Source organism: Mobula hypostoma, chromosome 9 (assembly GCF_963921235.1).
Source record: "Mobula hypostoma chromosome 9, sMobHyp1.1, whole genome shotgun sequence".
In the NCBI taxonomy this organism is placed as follows: Eukaryota; Metazoa; Chordata; class Chondrichthyes; order Myliobatiformes; family Myliobatidae; genus Mobula; species Mobula hypostoma.
In genome coordinates, this window is record NC_086105.1 from 30,358,768 (window position 1) to 30,374,286 (window position 15,519).

The 15,519-nt window shown below is 42.9% G+C and overlaps 1 protein-coding gene across 3 annotated transcripts in view; it reads left to right on the forward strand.

The window, feature by feature from the left end:
- The first annotated feature begins 6,082 nt into the window (after positions 1-6,082).
- wash1 (WAS protein family homolog 1) overlaps positions 6,083-15,519 on the forward strand; it is a 37,820-nt gene continuing 28,383 nt past the window's right edge. The window contains exons 1-3 of one of the 3 annotated variants that reach the window (XM_063057961.1): positions 6,083-6,129; positions 7,325-7,484; positions 12,839-12,950. In XM_063057961.1, coding sequence (XP_062914031.1) covers positions 7,345-7,484; positions 12,839-12,950 — 252 coding nt within the window. In that variant the 5' untranslated portion in view covers positions 6,083-6,129; positions 7,325-7,344. The other 2 variants (XM_063057962.1, XM_063057963.1) reach the window with 2 other exon arrangements.

Genomic DNA, 15,519 nt, shown 5'->3' on the forward strand with positions numbered 1-15,519 from the left:
CCTAGAGATGCTGCCTGGTCTGCTGCGTTCACCAGCAACTTCTATGTGTGTTGCTTGAAATTCCAGCATCTGCAGATTTCCTCGTGTTTGCATTTCCAATATCCTTGCAGGCAGCTTTGCCAGAGCTGTTGATGTGGGTTTGGCAGGAGGTTAGGAACCAGAATGAGTGGGCTAAGGATGGGGCAGTTGGTATACATCCAGGTGCAGTGTGCAGTGAGACTGTCAGGAAGGATAGAAAAATAGTAGAGCAAAATTGTAGTCGGTGTGATGAGTTACAGCGTAACATGGTGACAAAATCAAAAAGGGTGACTGTTAGGGAAATTGATTTGCTAAGGAAGCTGAATTAAAGTTGGTCACAAATAAATTCGACACAGACTTTGACGTGGCTAGAGTACCTTTATTCATGAGCATGGGAAAAGTGACTCGCTAACTGTGTGGTCGCCAGTCTTCCTTGTCACCAGAACTGTTAGAGAAATTGCTCAAATGCATGACTCAGACACTTTCAGACTTTAAAGTAAAGAGCATTTTATTCACGATATTGTGTGGAGTGGAACTGCTAACAGTGGGTTTCGAATTCCAAAAAATACAGAAAGCACATGTACAAATACTACAGGGAGGCTGCAGAGGACTTGGACAGATTAGGAGAATGGGCTAAGAAGTGGCAGATGGAATACAGTGTCAGGAAGTGTATGGTCATGCACTTTGGTAGAAAGTATAAAAGCGCAGACGATTTTCTAAATGGGGAGAAAATCCAAAGATCTGATGTGCAAAGGGACTTGAGAGTCCTTGGGCAGGATTCTTTAAAGGTGAACTTGCAGGCTGAGTTGGTGGTGAAGAAGGCCAATGCAATGTTAGCATTTCAAGAGGACTAGAATATAAAAGCAAGGGTGTAATGCCTAAGCTTTATAAAGCACTGGTGTGGCCTCACTGGGAGTATTGTTAACAGTTTCCGGCCCTTATCTAAGAAAGAATGTGCTGACATTGGAGAGGGTTCAGAGGAGATTCACAAGAGTGATTCCGGGAATGAAAGAATGTTTGTATTGTATGAGGAGCATTTGAAGGCTCTGGGACTGTACTTGCCGGAACTTAGAAGAGTGAGGGATCTCATTGAAATCTATAGAATGCAGAAAGGTGTAGAGGGGATGTGGAGAGGATGCTTCCGATAGCAGGCGAGTCTAGGATCAGAGGGCACAGTCTCAGAATAGAGAGACATCCATTTAGAACAGAGAAGAGAAAAAAATTCTTCAGCCATAGGGTGGTGAATCTGTGGAATTTGTTGCCACAGATGGCTGTGGAGGCCAGATCATTTGGTGTATTTAAGGTGGTTGATATGTTCTTGATTAGCCAGGGCATGAAAGGTTACAGGGAGAAGGCAGGAGACTGAAGTTGAGAGAGAAAATGGATCAGCCATGATGAAATGACGGAGCAGACTTGATCGGCCAAATGGCCTAAGTCTGCTCCTATCTCTTATGGTCTGATGATAGCTCTTTCACAAGCTGCATCAGTGTGTTGTGCTGAAACTGCACAATGGTGAACAGGAAAGCTGTGCAAAGCGTAGTCAAAACTGTCCAACGCATCACTGGCAGTAGTCTTCCTGCCACCAAGAATATATATATATATATATATTCTTGGTGGCAGATAGGGCACCTGGCTGAGTACTAAGGACATGTGCTGATCAGCTGGCTGGAGTGTTCACCAATATCTTTAACCCCTCACTTCGGCAGTCTGAAGTACCCACCTGCTTCAAGCAGGCTTCAATTACATCAGTGGCTGTGGTGACCCGCCTCAGTCATGATCGTTCAGTAACACTTGCATCCACTGTGATGAAGTGCTTTGAGAGGTTGGTAATGAAATATATCAACTCCTGTATGAGACATGAGAAACGAGTTGGATCCACTTCAGTCTGCATAACAGGTCCGCAGCAGATGACCTTTCATTGGCTTTTCACTCAGCCTTGGACAGCAAAGGTGCACATGTCAGGATGTGCATTATTGACTACAGGTCGATATTCAATACCATCATTCCTTCAACACTAATCAATAAGCTTCAAGACTTTCACCTCAATACCTCCTTGTGCAATTGGATCCTCGATTTCCTCATTTGCAGACCCTAGTCAGCTCAGGTTGGCAACAACATTTCCTCCACAATCACCATCAGCACAGGTTCACCACAAGGCTGTGTGCTTAGCCCCTGCTCTTCTCACTTTATACTTATGACTGTGAGGCCAAGCACAGCTCCAATGGCTTATTTAAGTTTGCTGATGACACTGCTGTCAGTGACCGTACCAAAGATGGTGATGAATCAGTATATAGGAAGGAGATTGAAATCTGGCTGAGTGGTGCCATAACAACAACCTCTTACTCAATGTCAGCAAGACCAAGGAGCTGATTATTGACTTCAAGAGGAAGAAATAGGAGGTCCATGAGCCATTGTTCTCTGGGAGATCAGAGGTGGAGAGGGTCAGCAACTTTAAATCCTTTGTGTTATTATTTCAGAGGATCTGTCCTGGGCCCAGCACGTAAGTGCAATTATGAAGAAAGCACAGCACTGCATTTACTTCTTTATAAGTTTGTGAAGATTCAGCATGACATCTAAAACTTTGACAAACTTCTATCGATGTGTGCTGGAGAGGATATTGACTGACTACATAACAGTTTGGTATGGAACGGAAAACCTACAAAATGGAGTGGATATAGCCCATTCCATCACAGGTAAAGCCCTCCCCATCATTGAGCACACCTTCATGGAAACCTGTAACAGGAAAGCGGTAAGGACCATACCACCCGAGTCATGTTCTCTTCTCACTGCTGCCATCAAGAAGAAGGTATAGAAGCCTCAGGACTTACACCACCAGGTTCAAATAATTCAGTTTAATATCAGAGAACATGTACAGTAAACAACCTGAAGTTCTTACTCTTTGCAGATATCCACGAAACAGGAAAAAACCCGAAGAATGAATGACAGAAATATCAGAACCCCAAAGCCCCCCTCCCCCCTCCACGCACAAGCAGCAGCAGAAACACCAATCCTCTCCCTCCCTCTCCCCCCACTTGCTCCAGCAAAAGCACTGACCTCCCTCCCCCCATCATGCTATTGTGGCTATCCCTCGAGGTCTTCATTCTGTTGATCTACTTATGGGCTCTCAAGTGGCTTATGAGTCCAACCTTGGCTCTGAAAGTTCTTCCGCATTCAGGACAGGTAGTTCTAGATGGCAGATCGGACTTTGGTTGTTGCTGCCTCTCTTTCCATTTTCTTCTCTTTTCTTCTAATTTTGCACATCTGTTGGCTTCGAAAGTTGCTGTTCCTTCTCGGATGATGACTTGCCAGAGTTTCCTGTCCTTGGCACTGGTTTCCCAATTGTTGATGTCGATGTTACATTTCTTCATGTTGGCTTTTAAGACGTCTTTGAATCTCTTCTGTTGTCCGCCTCTTTTACATTTGCCTTCTTTAAGCTGGGAGTAGAAGATTTGTTTTGGCAGACATTCATCTTTCATCTGAACAACATGACCGCTTCACCTTAATTGGTTCTCGATAACGTAGGCTTCAATGCTTGTTGTCTTTGCTTCATTTAGCACGATGACGTTGGTTCTTCTATCTTCCCAGCTGATATTCAAGATGTTTCGAAGACAGTGTTGATGGAACGTTTTAAGTGCCTTCAGATGTCGTCGGTATGTGTCCAGGTTTCTGATGCATGTAGGAGCATTGGGATTACCACTGCTTTGTACACTAACATTTTGGTGTCTGTTCAGATGTCAAGATCATGAAAGACTCTTGTTCGGAGACGTCCAAAAGCTGTTCCAGCACATTTAAGATGATATTGGATCTCATCATTAAGGTCGATATTGGAGGAAAGGTGACTTCCAAGACACGGGAAGTGGTCCACGTTTTCCAGGGTTGGTTCACCAAGTTGAATTGATGGTTCCATCATGCCAACAATAGCAGAAGCCCCCGAAGGGCTCTTGATCTAGAATCCATCAAAAACTAAAGTCCATCCCAACACTTTGGCATCTCAAACAGGCTCTCTCTCACAATTACTATCCCTCAACCATCAGGTTCTTAGACCAAAGAGGATAACTTCACTTGCTCCATCATTGAACTGTTCCCACAACCTGTGGATTCACATTCAAGGGCTCTTCATCCTATGTTCTCGATAATGATTGCTTATTTATTTATTTTTTTCCTTTTATATTTTCAGTTTGCTGTGTTCTGCACATTGGTTGTTTGTCCATCCTGTTGAGTGCAGTCCTTCATTGATTCTATTGTGTGACTTGGATTTACTATGGATGCCCGCAAGAAAACCTATCTCGAGTTGTATAAGGCAGGGGTCCCCAACCTTTTTTGCACCGTGGACCGGTTTAATATTGACAATATTCTTGCGGACCGGCCAACCGGGGGCGGGGGGGGCGCCGGGGAGAGGTGTTCAAGTAGGGTTAAACTCACCTCAACATGTCTTTTACAGTTAGGGTTGCCAATTTTATCACTCCCAAATAAGGGACAAAAGTAGCAGTCAAATCCCGGGACACTTTACCTCAGTAAAGACCACAATGACCATGAAGCCTTGCGCGGGTACCTGTGTGCGCATGCGCGTACATGCCGATTTTTTTTTTCCCACAAATCGGTTTTGCCTTCATCTTCCTGACCATACTGTACATACATTATTTCTACTTTATATAGGCTGTATATTTATCATATCATTCCTGCTTTTACTACTGTATATGTTAGTGTTATTTATTTTCGGTTTTATATGTTATTTGGGTATGATTTGTTAGGTTTTTTTGGGGTCTGGGAACGCTCAAAAATTTTCCCATATAAATTAATGGTAATTGCTTCTTCGCTTCACGCCATTTCGGCACGGAAGATTTCATAGGAACGCTCTACCTTAGCGGGGGAAATACAGGACAAGGGCGGTCCCCTAGGGACAAACCAATTTAGCCCAATATACTGGATGTCCCGGCAAATACGGGACAGTTGGCAACCCTATTTCAAGTTCGACAGTGCGTGACAGGGAATGAGGAAAGGTGCAGCTGACTCATATCGTTTCCTCACGTCCCGGTGGTTGGGGACCACTGGAAGGTGACATAATGTACTTTGGTTATAAGTTTACTTTGAACTTTAAGGAGAAGTCTGATGGGAGAGGAGAGTGGACCGTGGGAGAAATGGAATAGGGAGGGGCATCAGGGGAGGCGATAGGCAGATGAGGAGAAGAGGTAAGAAACCAGAATGGGGAATATAAGAAGAGGGAAAGGGGAGGGAAAAAAAATCGAAATCCATGTTCAGGCTATCAGGTTGGAAGTTACAAAGACAGAATATCAGGTGTTGCTCCTCCACACTGAGAATGGCCTCATTATGGCAGAAGAGGAGGCCATGGAACAACATGTGGGAACAGGAATGGGGGTAGGAATTAAAATGGTTGGCCACTGGGAAATTCTACTTTTCCCAGATGGAGCAGTCCTCCAATTTATGCTGGGTCTCATTGGGAGAACCGGATACAATAGATGACTCCAATAAATTCACCACTGAGGTGTTGCCTCATCCGGAAGGACTGTTTGGATTCCTGACTGGAGGTGAATGGGCAGGTGCAGCATTTCTGTCGCTTGCGGGGATATGTGCCAGGAGGAACGAAGGGGCAAGGAAATAAAAGAGGGCTGCAGTCCCTTCATAAAGCAGAGCGTGGGGAGAGGTAAAGATGTGTTTGGTGGTAGGATCCCATCGAAGATGGTGGAAGCTGCGTAGAATGATGTATTGGATGTGGGAAGATTATGGAATGGTAGGTGAGGACAAGAGGAACCCTATCCCAGTTAAACTGTTGGGAAGATGGGGTGAACAAATTAGTAGTCTTTCCGCAAAAAAAGGACAGGCATAATTTGACAGAATTTTTTTAACCATATAAGATTTTGATAGAGTAGGTATGGAGATAATCACATAAACGTGAAATAAAATATATGGGTGCCAAAATATGAGATAATTACTAATTAACTAAATGACCAGGCCAGCAAGCGAGGGGAAGAAGGTGAAGCTTCCCACAGGGCCCAGGGTGGCGACCTGAGGGCGTGGTTTCTGGCCGGCGATGTGGTAAACGCATGCGCACAAGATGTAAGGCGATGCGCAGGCGTGGATTCATTTCCCGAGGTAAGATGACGGAGAGCTGGAGCTGGGGATAGAGGGTATAGAATGATGGGGGGGTTGCCTGTTGGCGGTTGAGCTGACGGTGGCACCAAAGTCCCAAGCGTGGGAGACAGCCACCTTCACAAAGCAAATTTGATGGGGGAGAACGTGAATGCTGCGCGAGGGAGTTGCGGGGGGGGCGCGGTTATGTGTGCGCATGCGCTAAAAGATCTCCTGACAGGAAGGTTCAACAGTTAGTTCCCGAAAGTTGGGATCAGAGGGTCGGGCACATTCAAATCACTCACTCACCCTATCTCCGGTCATAATTGCAGTCCCCCTCCTATCTAGGCGCGGCAGATGGTATAGTAGATGTTTGTACGTTTCCCTGTCGTATGAAAGAGCTAGTTGTTTACAAATAACTGACGTTTAATTAGGGTGATATCAAACGATATGTATCATGTGAGAAGGATATTATTGGCCATTTGCGTTCATATGATTTTTGGAAATCTGCATTCATTCTGGACCCCTCGATACATAGTGAAACCTAAAGTCCCACACCACCAGGTTCAAGAACAGCTGCTTCACCCAGTGAACCAAAGGACGCAACCAATCACTAGTGTTTAACAATACTATGATGACCTTGCACAATGGACTTGTAGTATAATTTGTTTTTTTTTTGTGAGTGCTGCTTATATGATGTTATGTGCCTCTAAACCTCTACAAGCTTTTCATTGCACGAGTGTATATTGACAATAATCTCGATTTTTGAATGTGTTGCCTATCTCAGAAATCAATGGTTCTTTGCAAAAGGAAAAATGAATGAACAGCTATTATTCTTTTTAAGCAGTGGCATAGCCAGTAGAGCTGCTACCTCACAACTCTGATGACCTGGTTCAATCCTAAATTCCAGGGATGTATATGTGGAGTTTGCATGTTTTCATGTGACCTGTGGGATTCCACTGGGGGCTTCAGTTCCCTCCATAGCTTGAAGAAGTGTGGGTCAGTGGGTTGATTGGCTGCTGTAAATTGCCTCAACTATATAGATGAATGGTCAAATCTGGAGGAGGGAGGAAAGAAGTTGGTAGGAATTGAGTGAGAATGGGTTATAGGGAAATGCAATAGGGGAATGTGATTGTTCTTGTGAGCTGATATAGACTTGTGGGCTGAAATGCTTCCTATGTAAATAGAAGATATGGTAATTAACTTCTCTTGTTTTCAGTTTTCCGATACTGAATTAAAATGACGCAGAAATACTTCATTGAAGGACAGGTGTACACTGTTCCAATCATCCAGTCAGACTTGCGCCGAGAGGAAGCCATTCATCAGATTAGTGATGCCCTTCAATATCTCCAGCAAATCTCCAATGATGTGTTCACTAGGTATGGACCTTGAGAATACTTTGGTATATCTGTGTTAACCATTGAAAACAAGCTGTGATTGTATATGTCTTTTTATAGCTTGTAGTGTAGTGCATAATTAATATTTGCATTTTTTCACTGCTGCCTATAGAGGGGAGTTAGTCTCAATATTCATCAGTCACTCAAAAATCCATGATCGGATGATTATGCTGTGTCAGATTGTCCTAGATCTCTACAACAGAAAATATACTTAAAAAGTGCACAAATACATGTACAGTGCATTGGAACATTCTGTGATTGTGAAGATGCTATTTAAATGGAAGTCTTTTTCTAATGTTTCAAGGCATGTTAAGCAGAAGGCATTAATATCAAGCATCTGATGAAGAATTGGCCATAAATCTGGGCTTAAAGAGAGTTGTATAGATAGCTTTTGGATGAAAGTTGTAGGGTTTGAGGCCAAGCTAACTAAAAACGTTTGCCTTTGATACAAAGGAATGGATGAGTAATGCTCAGAGGCTGAAAACTGAGCCCCTCAGCATTACTCGTGATCAAAAAAAACATAAGATAACCAGGCTCCAAACTAAGGTGAACAGAAGGAACTTATTTCTTTTAGCAGGAATGTCAGTTGCTAGCAGGCATAGGTTTAGGTAATTGGTAGAACCTTGGAGGTTAGAATTTTTCTTCTCTCCATAGAAAAATCAGGAACTCTCCTGTTTCTGGTTGAAAATATGCAGTAGTACTTCATTGGAGAACTGGTGTGTTTTGTCCCAGTCAACTTATTGGACTTGCTTCACAATGAAGCCATTCACCAGATCAGTGATATCCTTCAGTATGTCCATAAAATGATAGTGAAAGTAGAAACTCTTGTACTTAAAAGACTTGACCTAAGACCAGAACCTTAGCTGCAGAATTAGGTCATTCGGCCCTCCAGTCCACTCCGCCATTCCATCATGGTTGATTATCCCTCGCAACCCCATTCTCCATTCTTACCAGGTGGTAAGATCGGGCTCCCTCACCTCTGCCCCTCTGACCTTCAACACCTGTGCCCCTCGGGGCTGTGTCCTAAGCCCCCTCCTTTACTTTCTGTATACCCATGATTATGTTGCCACCCACAGCTTCAATCAGCTAATTAAATTTGCTGACGATGCTACATTGATAGGCCTAATCTCAAATAATAACGAAGCAGCCTGCAGAGAAGAAGTCATTACCTTCAAGAAAGCAATCTCGTGGGTTTTTTTTGGGGGGGGGGGGTTTCCTTTTCTTTATTGATATATATATAAAAATTAGTATACTATTATGTTACCTTGGTATATTATGTTTAAATTACATTGTTTGTAGTTTTTTTTGTATTAATATCTTCTGTAATTTTATTATATTCTAACAGTGTATTAGTGTCTATATGGCTTACCTTTTTGTATACTTATTCAATAAAAAGATTTAAAAAGTAAGAAAGAAAGCAATCTCTCCTTTAGTGTCGCAAAAACAAAGGAGCTGGTTGGACTCCAGGAGGTTTGGAGACAGGCTAACCCCTATAGACATCAATGGATCTGGGGCTGAGAGGGTGAGGATCGAATGTGGTCTGTACATACTGGCTGTGCGGTGAAAAAAGCACACCAGCGCCTCTTTCACCTCAGGTGCGGTTGAAGTTGTTTGGTATGGGCCCCCAAATCCTATGAACTTTCTACAGGGGCACAATTGAGAGCATCCTGACTGGATGCATCACTGCCTGGATGGGAGCTCAGTCCCTCAGTCGCAGGACTCTGCAGAGAGTGGTGCGGACCAGCTGAACGCACCTGTAGATGTGAACTTCCCACTACTCAGGACATTTACAAAGATAGTTGTGTAAAAAGGGATCTTTGGGGACCCGAGTCATTCCAACCACAAACCTGTTCTAGCTGCTACCATCTGGGAAACGGTACCGCAGCATAAAAGGCAGGATCAACAGGCTCCGGGACAGCTTCTTCCACCAGGCCTTCAGACTGATTAATTCATGCTGAGACAATTGTATTTCTGTGTAATATTGACTGCCCTGTTGTACGTACTATTTATTGCAAATTGCTATAAATTGCACAATGCACATTTAGACGGAGATATAATGTAAAGACTCATTCATGGTGGTATCATTACAAGTGAATGGACAAAACATTGAACAGGTGCGAAAGTTTGATTATCTTGGCAGTTGTCTGACAGATGATGGGAGATGTGAAGTGAGATCAGAAGGAGAATAGGTATGGCTAAGACCCAGTTCATGAAGCTAAAAGATGTACTATGCAATTGGAAGGTAGATATCCAAAGTAGAATCCGCTTCCTCGAATGTTACTTATGGGCAGTGCTGAGGTATGGATCAGAAATATGGACCCTGAAGAAGGATGACATGAAACGAATTAATGCTTTTGAAATGTGGTGCTATCGACGAATGTTGAAGATCAACTGGGTAGAGAAAGTTTCAAATGAGAGGGTTTTGTCCGAAGTTGATAGACCATGGATACTGCTGGAGAAGATCATGAAGTTAAAAGTTGCTTATTGTGGACACGTTACGCGAGAGATAACATCTTGTCAGACTTGCTATATGGAAAGGTGGAGGGAAAGAAAGGAAGAGGAAGGCAAAGGACAAAGTGGCTGGATAACGTCAAGGATTGGACCAAGCTGGACAAGACTAGGGACATTTTGGACAAGTGTCGGGACAGAGCAGCACGGAGGGAAATTGTCCACCAACTGGAAATTCCAGATGCGACCTAACGACGATAATGTAAAGATTTTTACTCATGTCTATGAAGGATGTAAGTAATAAAGTCCATTCAATTCATAACTCTCGACACCCTTACTAATCAAAAAGCTATCACCCTCTGGCATGGCCTCCACAGCCATCTCTGGCAATAAATTCCATTGTTTCACCACCCTCTGGCTAAGCTTGAGGAAGAAGGAGCTGGAAGAAGAGTTTAAGTCCACAAAGAAATAAGGGAGATAGGTTGATTTGACTGTATACCATTGGCAGTGGGAATTCTTTCACAGAGAAATGAGGACTTTGTAATGGTGTTTGAGTTAAGATATGGAATTGGTTCTGATAGAGGTGCTCCAAAGTGTCATTTAGAAACTTGCAGTAGGGGTGTAATAAATGGAAACTTAATCGTCAACTGGTTCTTTCTGAGTTGCTGGGTGTGATTACCTTCAATTTGTGTGCCTCATTTCTGTCATTAATTTATTTGAGTGAGCTATTTCCTTGTTTTCCTCTGTTTTGTAATTAGAAAATAATTCCCTTGCAATCATCACTGATGTATCCTTGATTTAGCTGCGATCATCCAGCCTAACACTTGAAACATTTTTGGTATTGGACTGAATTGTTCCTACTTTCTACCTTTACCAAGTTGAACCGTGGTAGCTGTCACACTCTGTAAGACATGTGCAATGTGCAAAAAGATTTGTTTTGAAGAATCTTGTCGAAAGCCTAAGATTTGGAGAAAAAACTGGACAAACCTGTATGGAAATGAGATCTGTTTCATAAATAATCTGATTTCATTGCATGTGTTGCTAAAAGATTATGATCTTGTCTGATTATCCAAGGAATGCAGGATTCTAACTACTAATGACTTTCATGTAGCAGCTTTCTGATTGCTGGGAATGTGCATGTGTAAATGCTAATATTGTTCTTTAATTTTATTTATTGAGATATAGTGCAGAATAGGCCCTTCTGCCCCTTCAAGCCGCACTGCCCAGTAATCCCCGATTTTACCAATTTACAATGACCAATTAACCTACATCTTTGGACTGTGGGAGGAAACCGGAGCACCCGAAGAAAGCCACATCGCCATGGGGAGAACATACAAACTCTTTCCAGGCAGTGGCGGGAAATGGACCTGGTTCACTGGTGCTGTAAAGCGTTATGCTTAACCACTACATTACCATACTGACCTCTTTTAGAATTGTTTGTAACACATAATATTAATAGAAAACTGTTGGGTATAAAAGATCATACAGATTTTACATGAATGTTAAAGTTTTAGGGATGTTCTTTTAATTGATTATAAGAGTAATTATCATTCCTATCTGATCCAGATATACCAATAGCAGATTCTGCTGAAATCTTGAAAATCATGGGGTTCTTTTTTAGGATAACTGCTGTTGAAGTTCTGCAGGTGTCAGTTAGAGAGCATAACTTTTCACTTTATATGTTACTGATTTGGATGAAGGACCTGGTAGCATTGTGGACAAGTTTGTCTTTAAATTCCTCTAACGGTTAAACGTGCATAATTTCAGACTTGCCCACACAAAACTTTGGTTGCTATTTTCGCTCTTCCGCTCAACCTGTCTACATCCTATTATAGATTTCTGACGTCCTCTTTGCAACATGCCCTCCCACCTATTTTTGTGTCATAGCAGACTTGGATACCTTAATTCTGCCCCTACCTCCATGTCATTAATGTAAATTGTAATTAATTGAGGGATAAATCATAAATAATTGAGGGAATCAGCTGGTGTACACAGCATTTATGATATGGGAGTGGGTGGGGAGGTGGGTACTGAAAGCTTAGGTGACGAGCTGAATTGAGTTACTTTATCTTAAACATTGATTATCTCATTGAAGTTGTACTCATTTGGGTAGCTGGAGAGTATTGCATCACACTTCTAACAAGTACATTGCACGTGGTAAAATAATGTTGAAGTCTAGATTTTCAGTTTTGTATAGGCTGATCATTACATCTTCACATTTAATATTCTATACCTAAGCACAAAACTTTAAATTCCCATTTTTCTTACCGTAAGTAATCATATAACCTTAGTTTTGCTTTGAAAGCTTTGTGAACCTGAATCCTTCTATTACTGCAATATGCTAGCCTAAATTCAGAGTATCATATGTGGTGGGTAGGGGCGTACTTTATCCAAATTACATTTGGTCAAAGCTACTGGCCTAATAATTCACCTGTCTGTCATCCCACTTTCTCGGCATTGACCTTCCTTGCGGCTTTCAATGATCTTCTGAGGAATTGACCATTATGCCTGTTCCGGTATAATCTGTACACTCCTGAAACTATCTGCAGAGGACAGAATTGACCCCTGAAGTTGAACATTGTGACAAGCTGCTCTCAAAACTTGTTATCCATTTAACCAATTAGAATCCACTTAGCTGTCCTAGTATTACATGCATCATAACTGGGCAATGCATACAAAATGTTGGAGGAACTCAGCAGGTCAGGCAGCATCTGTGGAAGGAAATGTCTAATTAACATTTCAGGCCAAGACGTGCTGAGTTCATCCAGCACTTGAATGTATGTACACCCAAGATTTCCAGCATCGGCAGAATCTTTTATGTGTCATAACTGGGTCATGGCATTTCACTATTTAAGAGGAAATCTTAATAGAAGGATGTCTTGTTACAGGGTTTCCCAAAATGTGGAGAGTAACCAAACTCGCTTGAGATCTATCAGTGACCGGATCAACTTGGCACAAGCCAAGATCAAGAAAATCAAAGGCAGCAAGAAAGCTACTAAAGTGAGGGCTGAGTACCTTATTTTCTTTGAGTGGATATGATTCTAGCTTGAGTTTCTTTACGGAAACGAGGAGTCATGAATTTAGCTCTTACTCCCTTGTTACATGATTTGAATTTAGGTGTTCTGATATTTTCATTGCAAATTGTGGTGTAAAACTAACTACTGTATTTGTACTCAAATTTAATTTGAATTTGCATTGAGATAATTTTTGTACTTCTTGTCAAGTAACTATTTAAACATTTGTGTGCAAATTTTTTGTTATTTCAGAGCCAGTAAGAATGGAGCTTTAGCTTACAGACAAAGGGCATAAGAAATAGAACAGGAGTCACCCATCTGGCCTGTCAACCCTGCTCTGCCATTCAATAGTATCATGGCTGACATGACCATGGACTCAGATCCACCTACCTGCCGTTTCCTCATAACCTTTAATTCCCCTGCTATGTAAAAATGTTGTCTTACCGTGTCTTAAATATATTTAATGAGGTAGACTCTACTGCTTCTCTGAGCAGAGAATTTGACAGATCTACAACTCTCTGGGAAAAGTAATTTCTTCTCATCTCTGTCCTAAATCTATTCACCCAATTCTTGAGGCTATTTATCTTAGTGCTAGCCTCACTCATCAGTGGACACAACTTTCTGCTTCTACCTTATCTATCCCTTTCATAATTATATGTGTTTTTATAAGATCCCCTCTTATTCTTCTGAATTCCAGCAAGAATAGTCCTAGGAAACTCGATCTCTCCTCATGGGTTAAGCACATCATCTCTGGAATCAATCGGGTGAACTTGCTCAGCACCACTTCCAAAACCAGTATATCTTTCCTCAAACAAGAGAAAATCTGTAGATGCTGGAAATCCAACTAACACACATAAAATGCTGGAGGAACTCAGCAGGCCAGGCAGCATCTATGGAAAAGAGTACAGTCGACGTTCCGGGCCGAGACCCATCAGCAGGATTGGAGAGAAAAAGATGAGGAGTCAGAGTTAGAAGATGGGGGGAAGGGCAGAAGAAACACAAGGTGATTGGTAAAACTGGGAGGGGGTGAAGTAAAGAGCTGGGAAGTTGATTGGTGAAAGAGATACAGGGCTGGAGAAAGTGGAATCTAACAGGATATGACGGAAGGCCATGGAAGAAAGGAAAAGGGCAAGGGTACCAAAGGGAGGTGTTGGGCAGGCAAGGAGATGTGAGAGGGAAAAGGGAATGGGGAATAGAGAAGTTCAAGAAATTGATGTTCATGCCATCAGGTTGGAGGCTACCCAGACAGAATATAAGGTGTTGCTCCTCCAACCTGAGTGTGGCCTCATCACGACAGTAGAGCAGTCCATGGATGGACATGTCGGAATGGGAAATGGAATTAAACTGGGTGGCCACTGGGAGATCCCACTTTTTCTAGCAGATGGAGTGTAGTTGCTCGGTAAAGCAGTCTTCCATTCTCCGTTGGATCTCACCGATATACAACAGGCCACACCGGGAGCACCGTATACAATAGGTGACCCCAACAGACTCACAGGTGGAAGTATTGCCTCACGTGGAAGGACTGTTTAGGGTCCTGAATGGTAGTGAGGGAGGAGGTGTAGGGGCACTTGTTCTGCTTGCAAGCATAAGTGCCAGGAGGGAGATCAGTGCGGAGGGATGAATGAACAAGGAAGTCATGTAGGGAGCGAGCCCTGCAGAAAGCAGAAAGTCGGGGGGTGGGGGGAGAGTTGTGCTTGGTGGTGGGATCCTGTTGGAGATGGCGAATGTTACAGAGAATTATGTGCTGGACACAGAGGCTGGTGAAGTGATAGGTGAGGACAAGAGGAACCCTATCCCTGGTGGGGTGGCAGAAGGAAGGGGTGAAGGCTGACGTGCGCAAAATGGAAGAGATGTGGTTGAGGGCAGCGTTGATAATTGAGGAAGGGAAGCCCCTTTCTTTGAAGAAGGAGGACATCTCCTTCGTTCTAGAATGAAAAGCCTCATCCTGAGAGCAGATGCGGCGGTGACAGAGGAATTGAGAGAAGCAGATGGAATTTTTACAAGTAACAGGGTCAGAAGTGGTATAGTCCAGCTAGCTGTGAAAGTCAGTGGGTACATTGTCTCCAGAGAGAGAGAGATCAAGAAAAGGAAGGGAAGTGTCAGAAATGGACCAGGTAAATTTGAGGGTAGGGTGGAAGTTGGAGGCAATGTTGATGAGTTCAGCATGGGTGCAGGAAGCAGCACCAATAAAGTCATTAATGTAGCGTAGAAAAAGTAGGGGAATGGCACCAGTGTAGGCTTGGAATATAGACTGTTTCATGTCGCCGACAAAAAATGCAGGCATAGCTGGGATCCATGGCTACACTTTTTGTTTGAAGGAAGTGGGAAGAGCCTAAGGAGAAATTATTGAGAGTGAGGACAAGTTCCACCAGATGGACGAGAATGGTGGTCGATGGGAACTGGTAGGGTCTGTTGTCCAGAAAGAAACAGAGAGCTTTGAGGCCTTCCTGGTTGGGGATGGAGGTGTATAGGAACTGGACATCCACGGTGAAAATAAGATGCTTGGAGCCAGGGAACTTGAAATCATTGAAAAGATCAAGAGCATGTGAGCATGT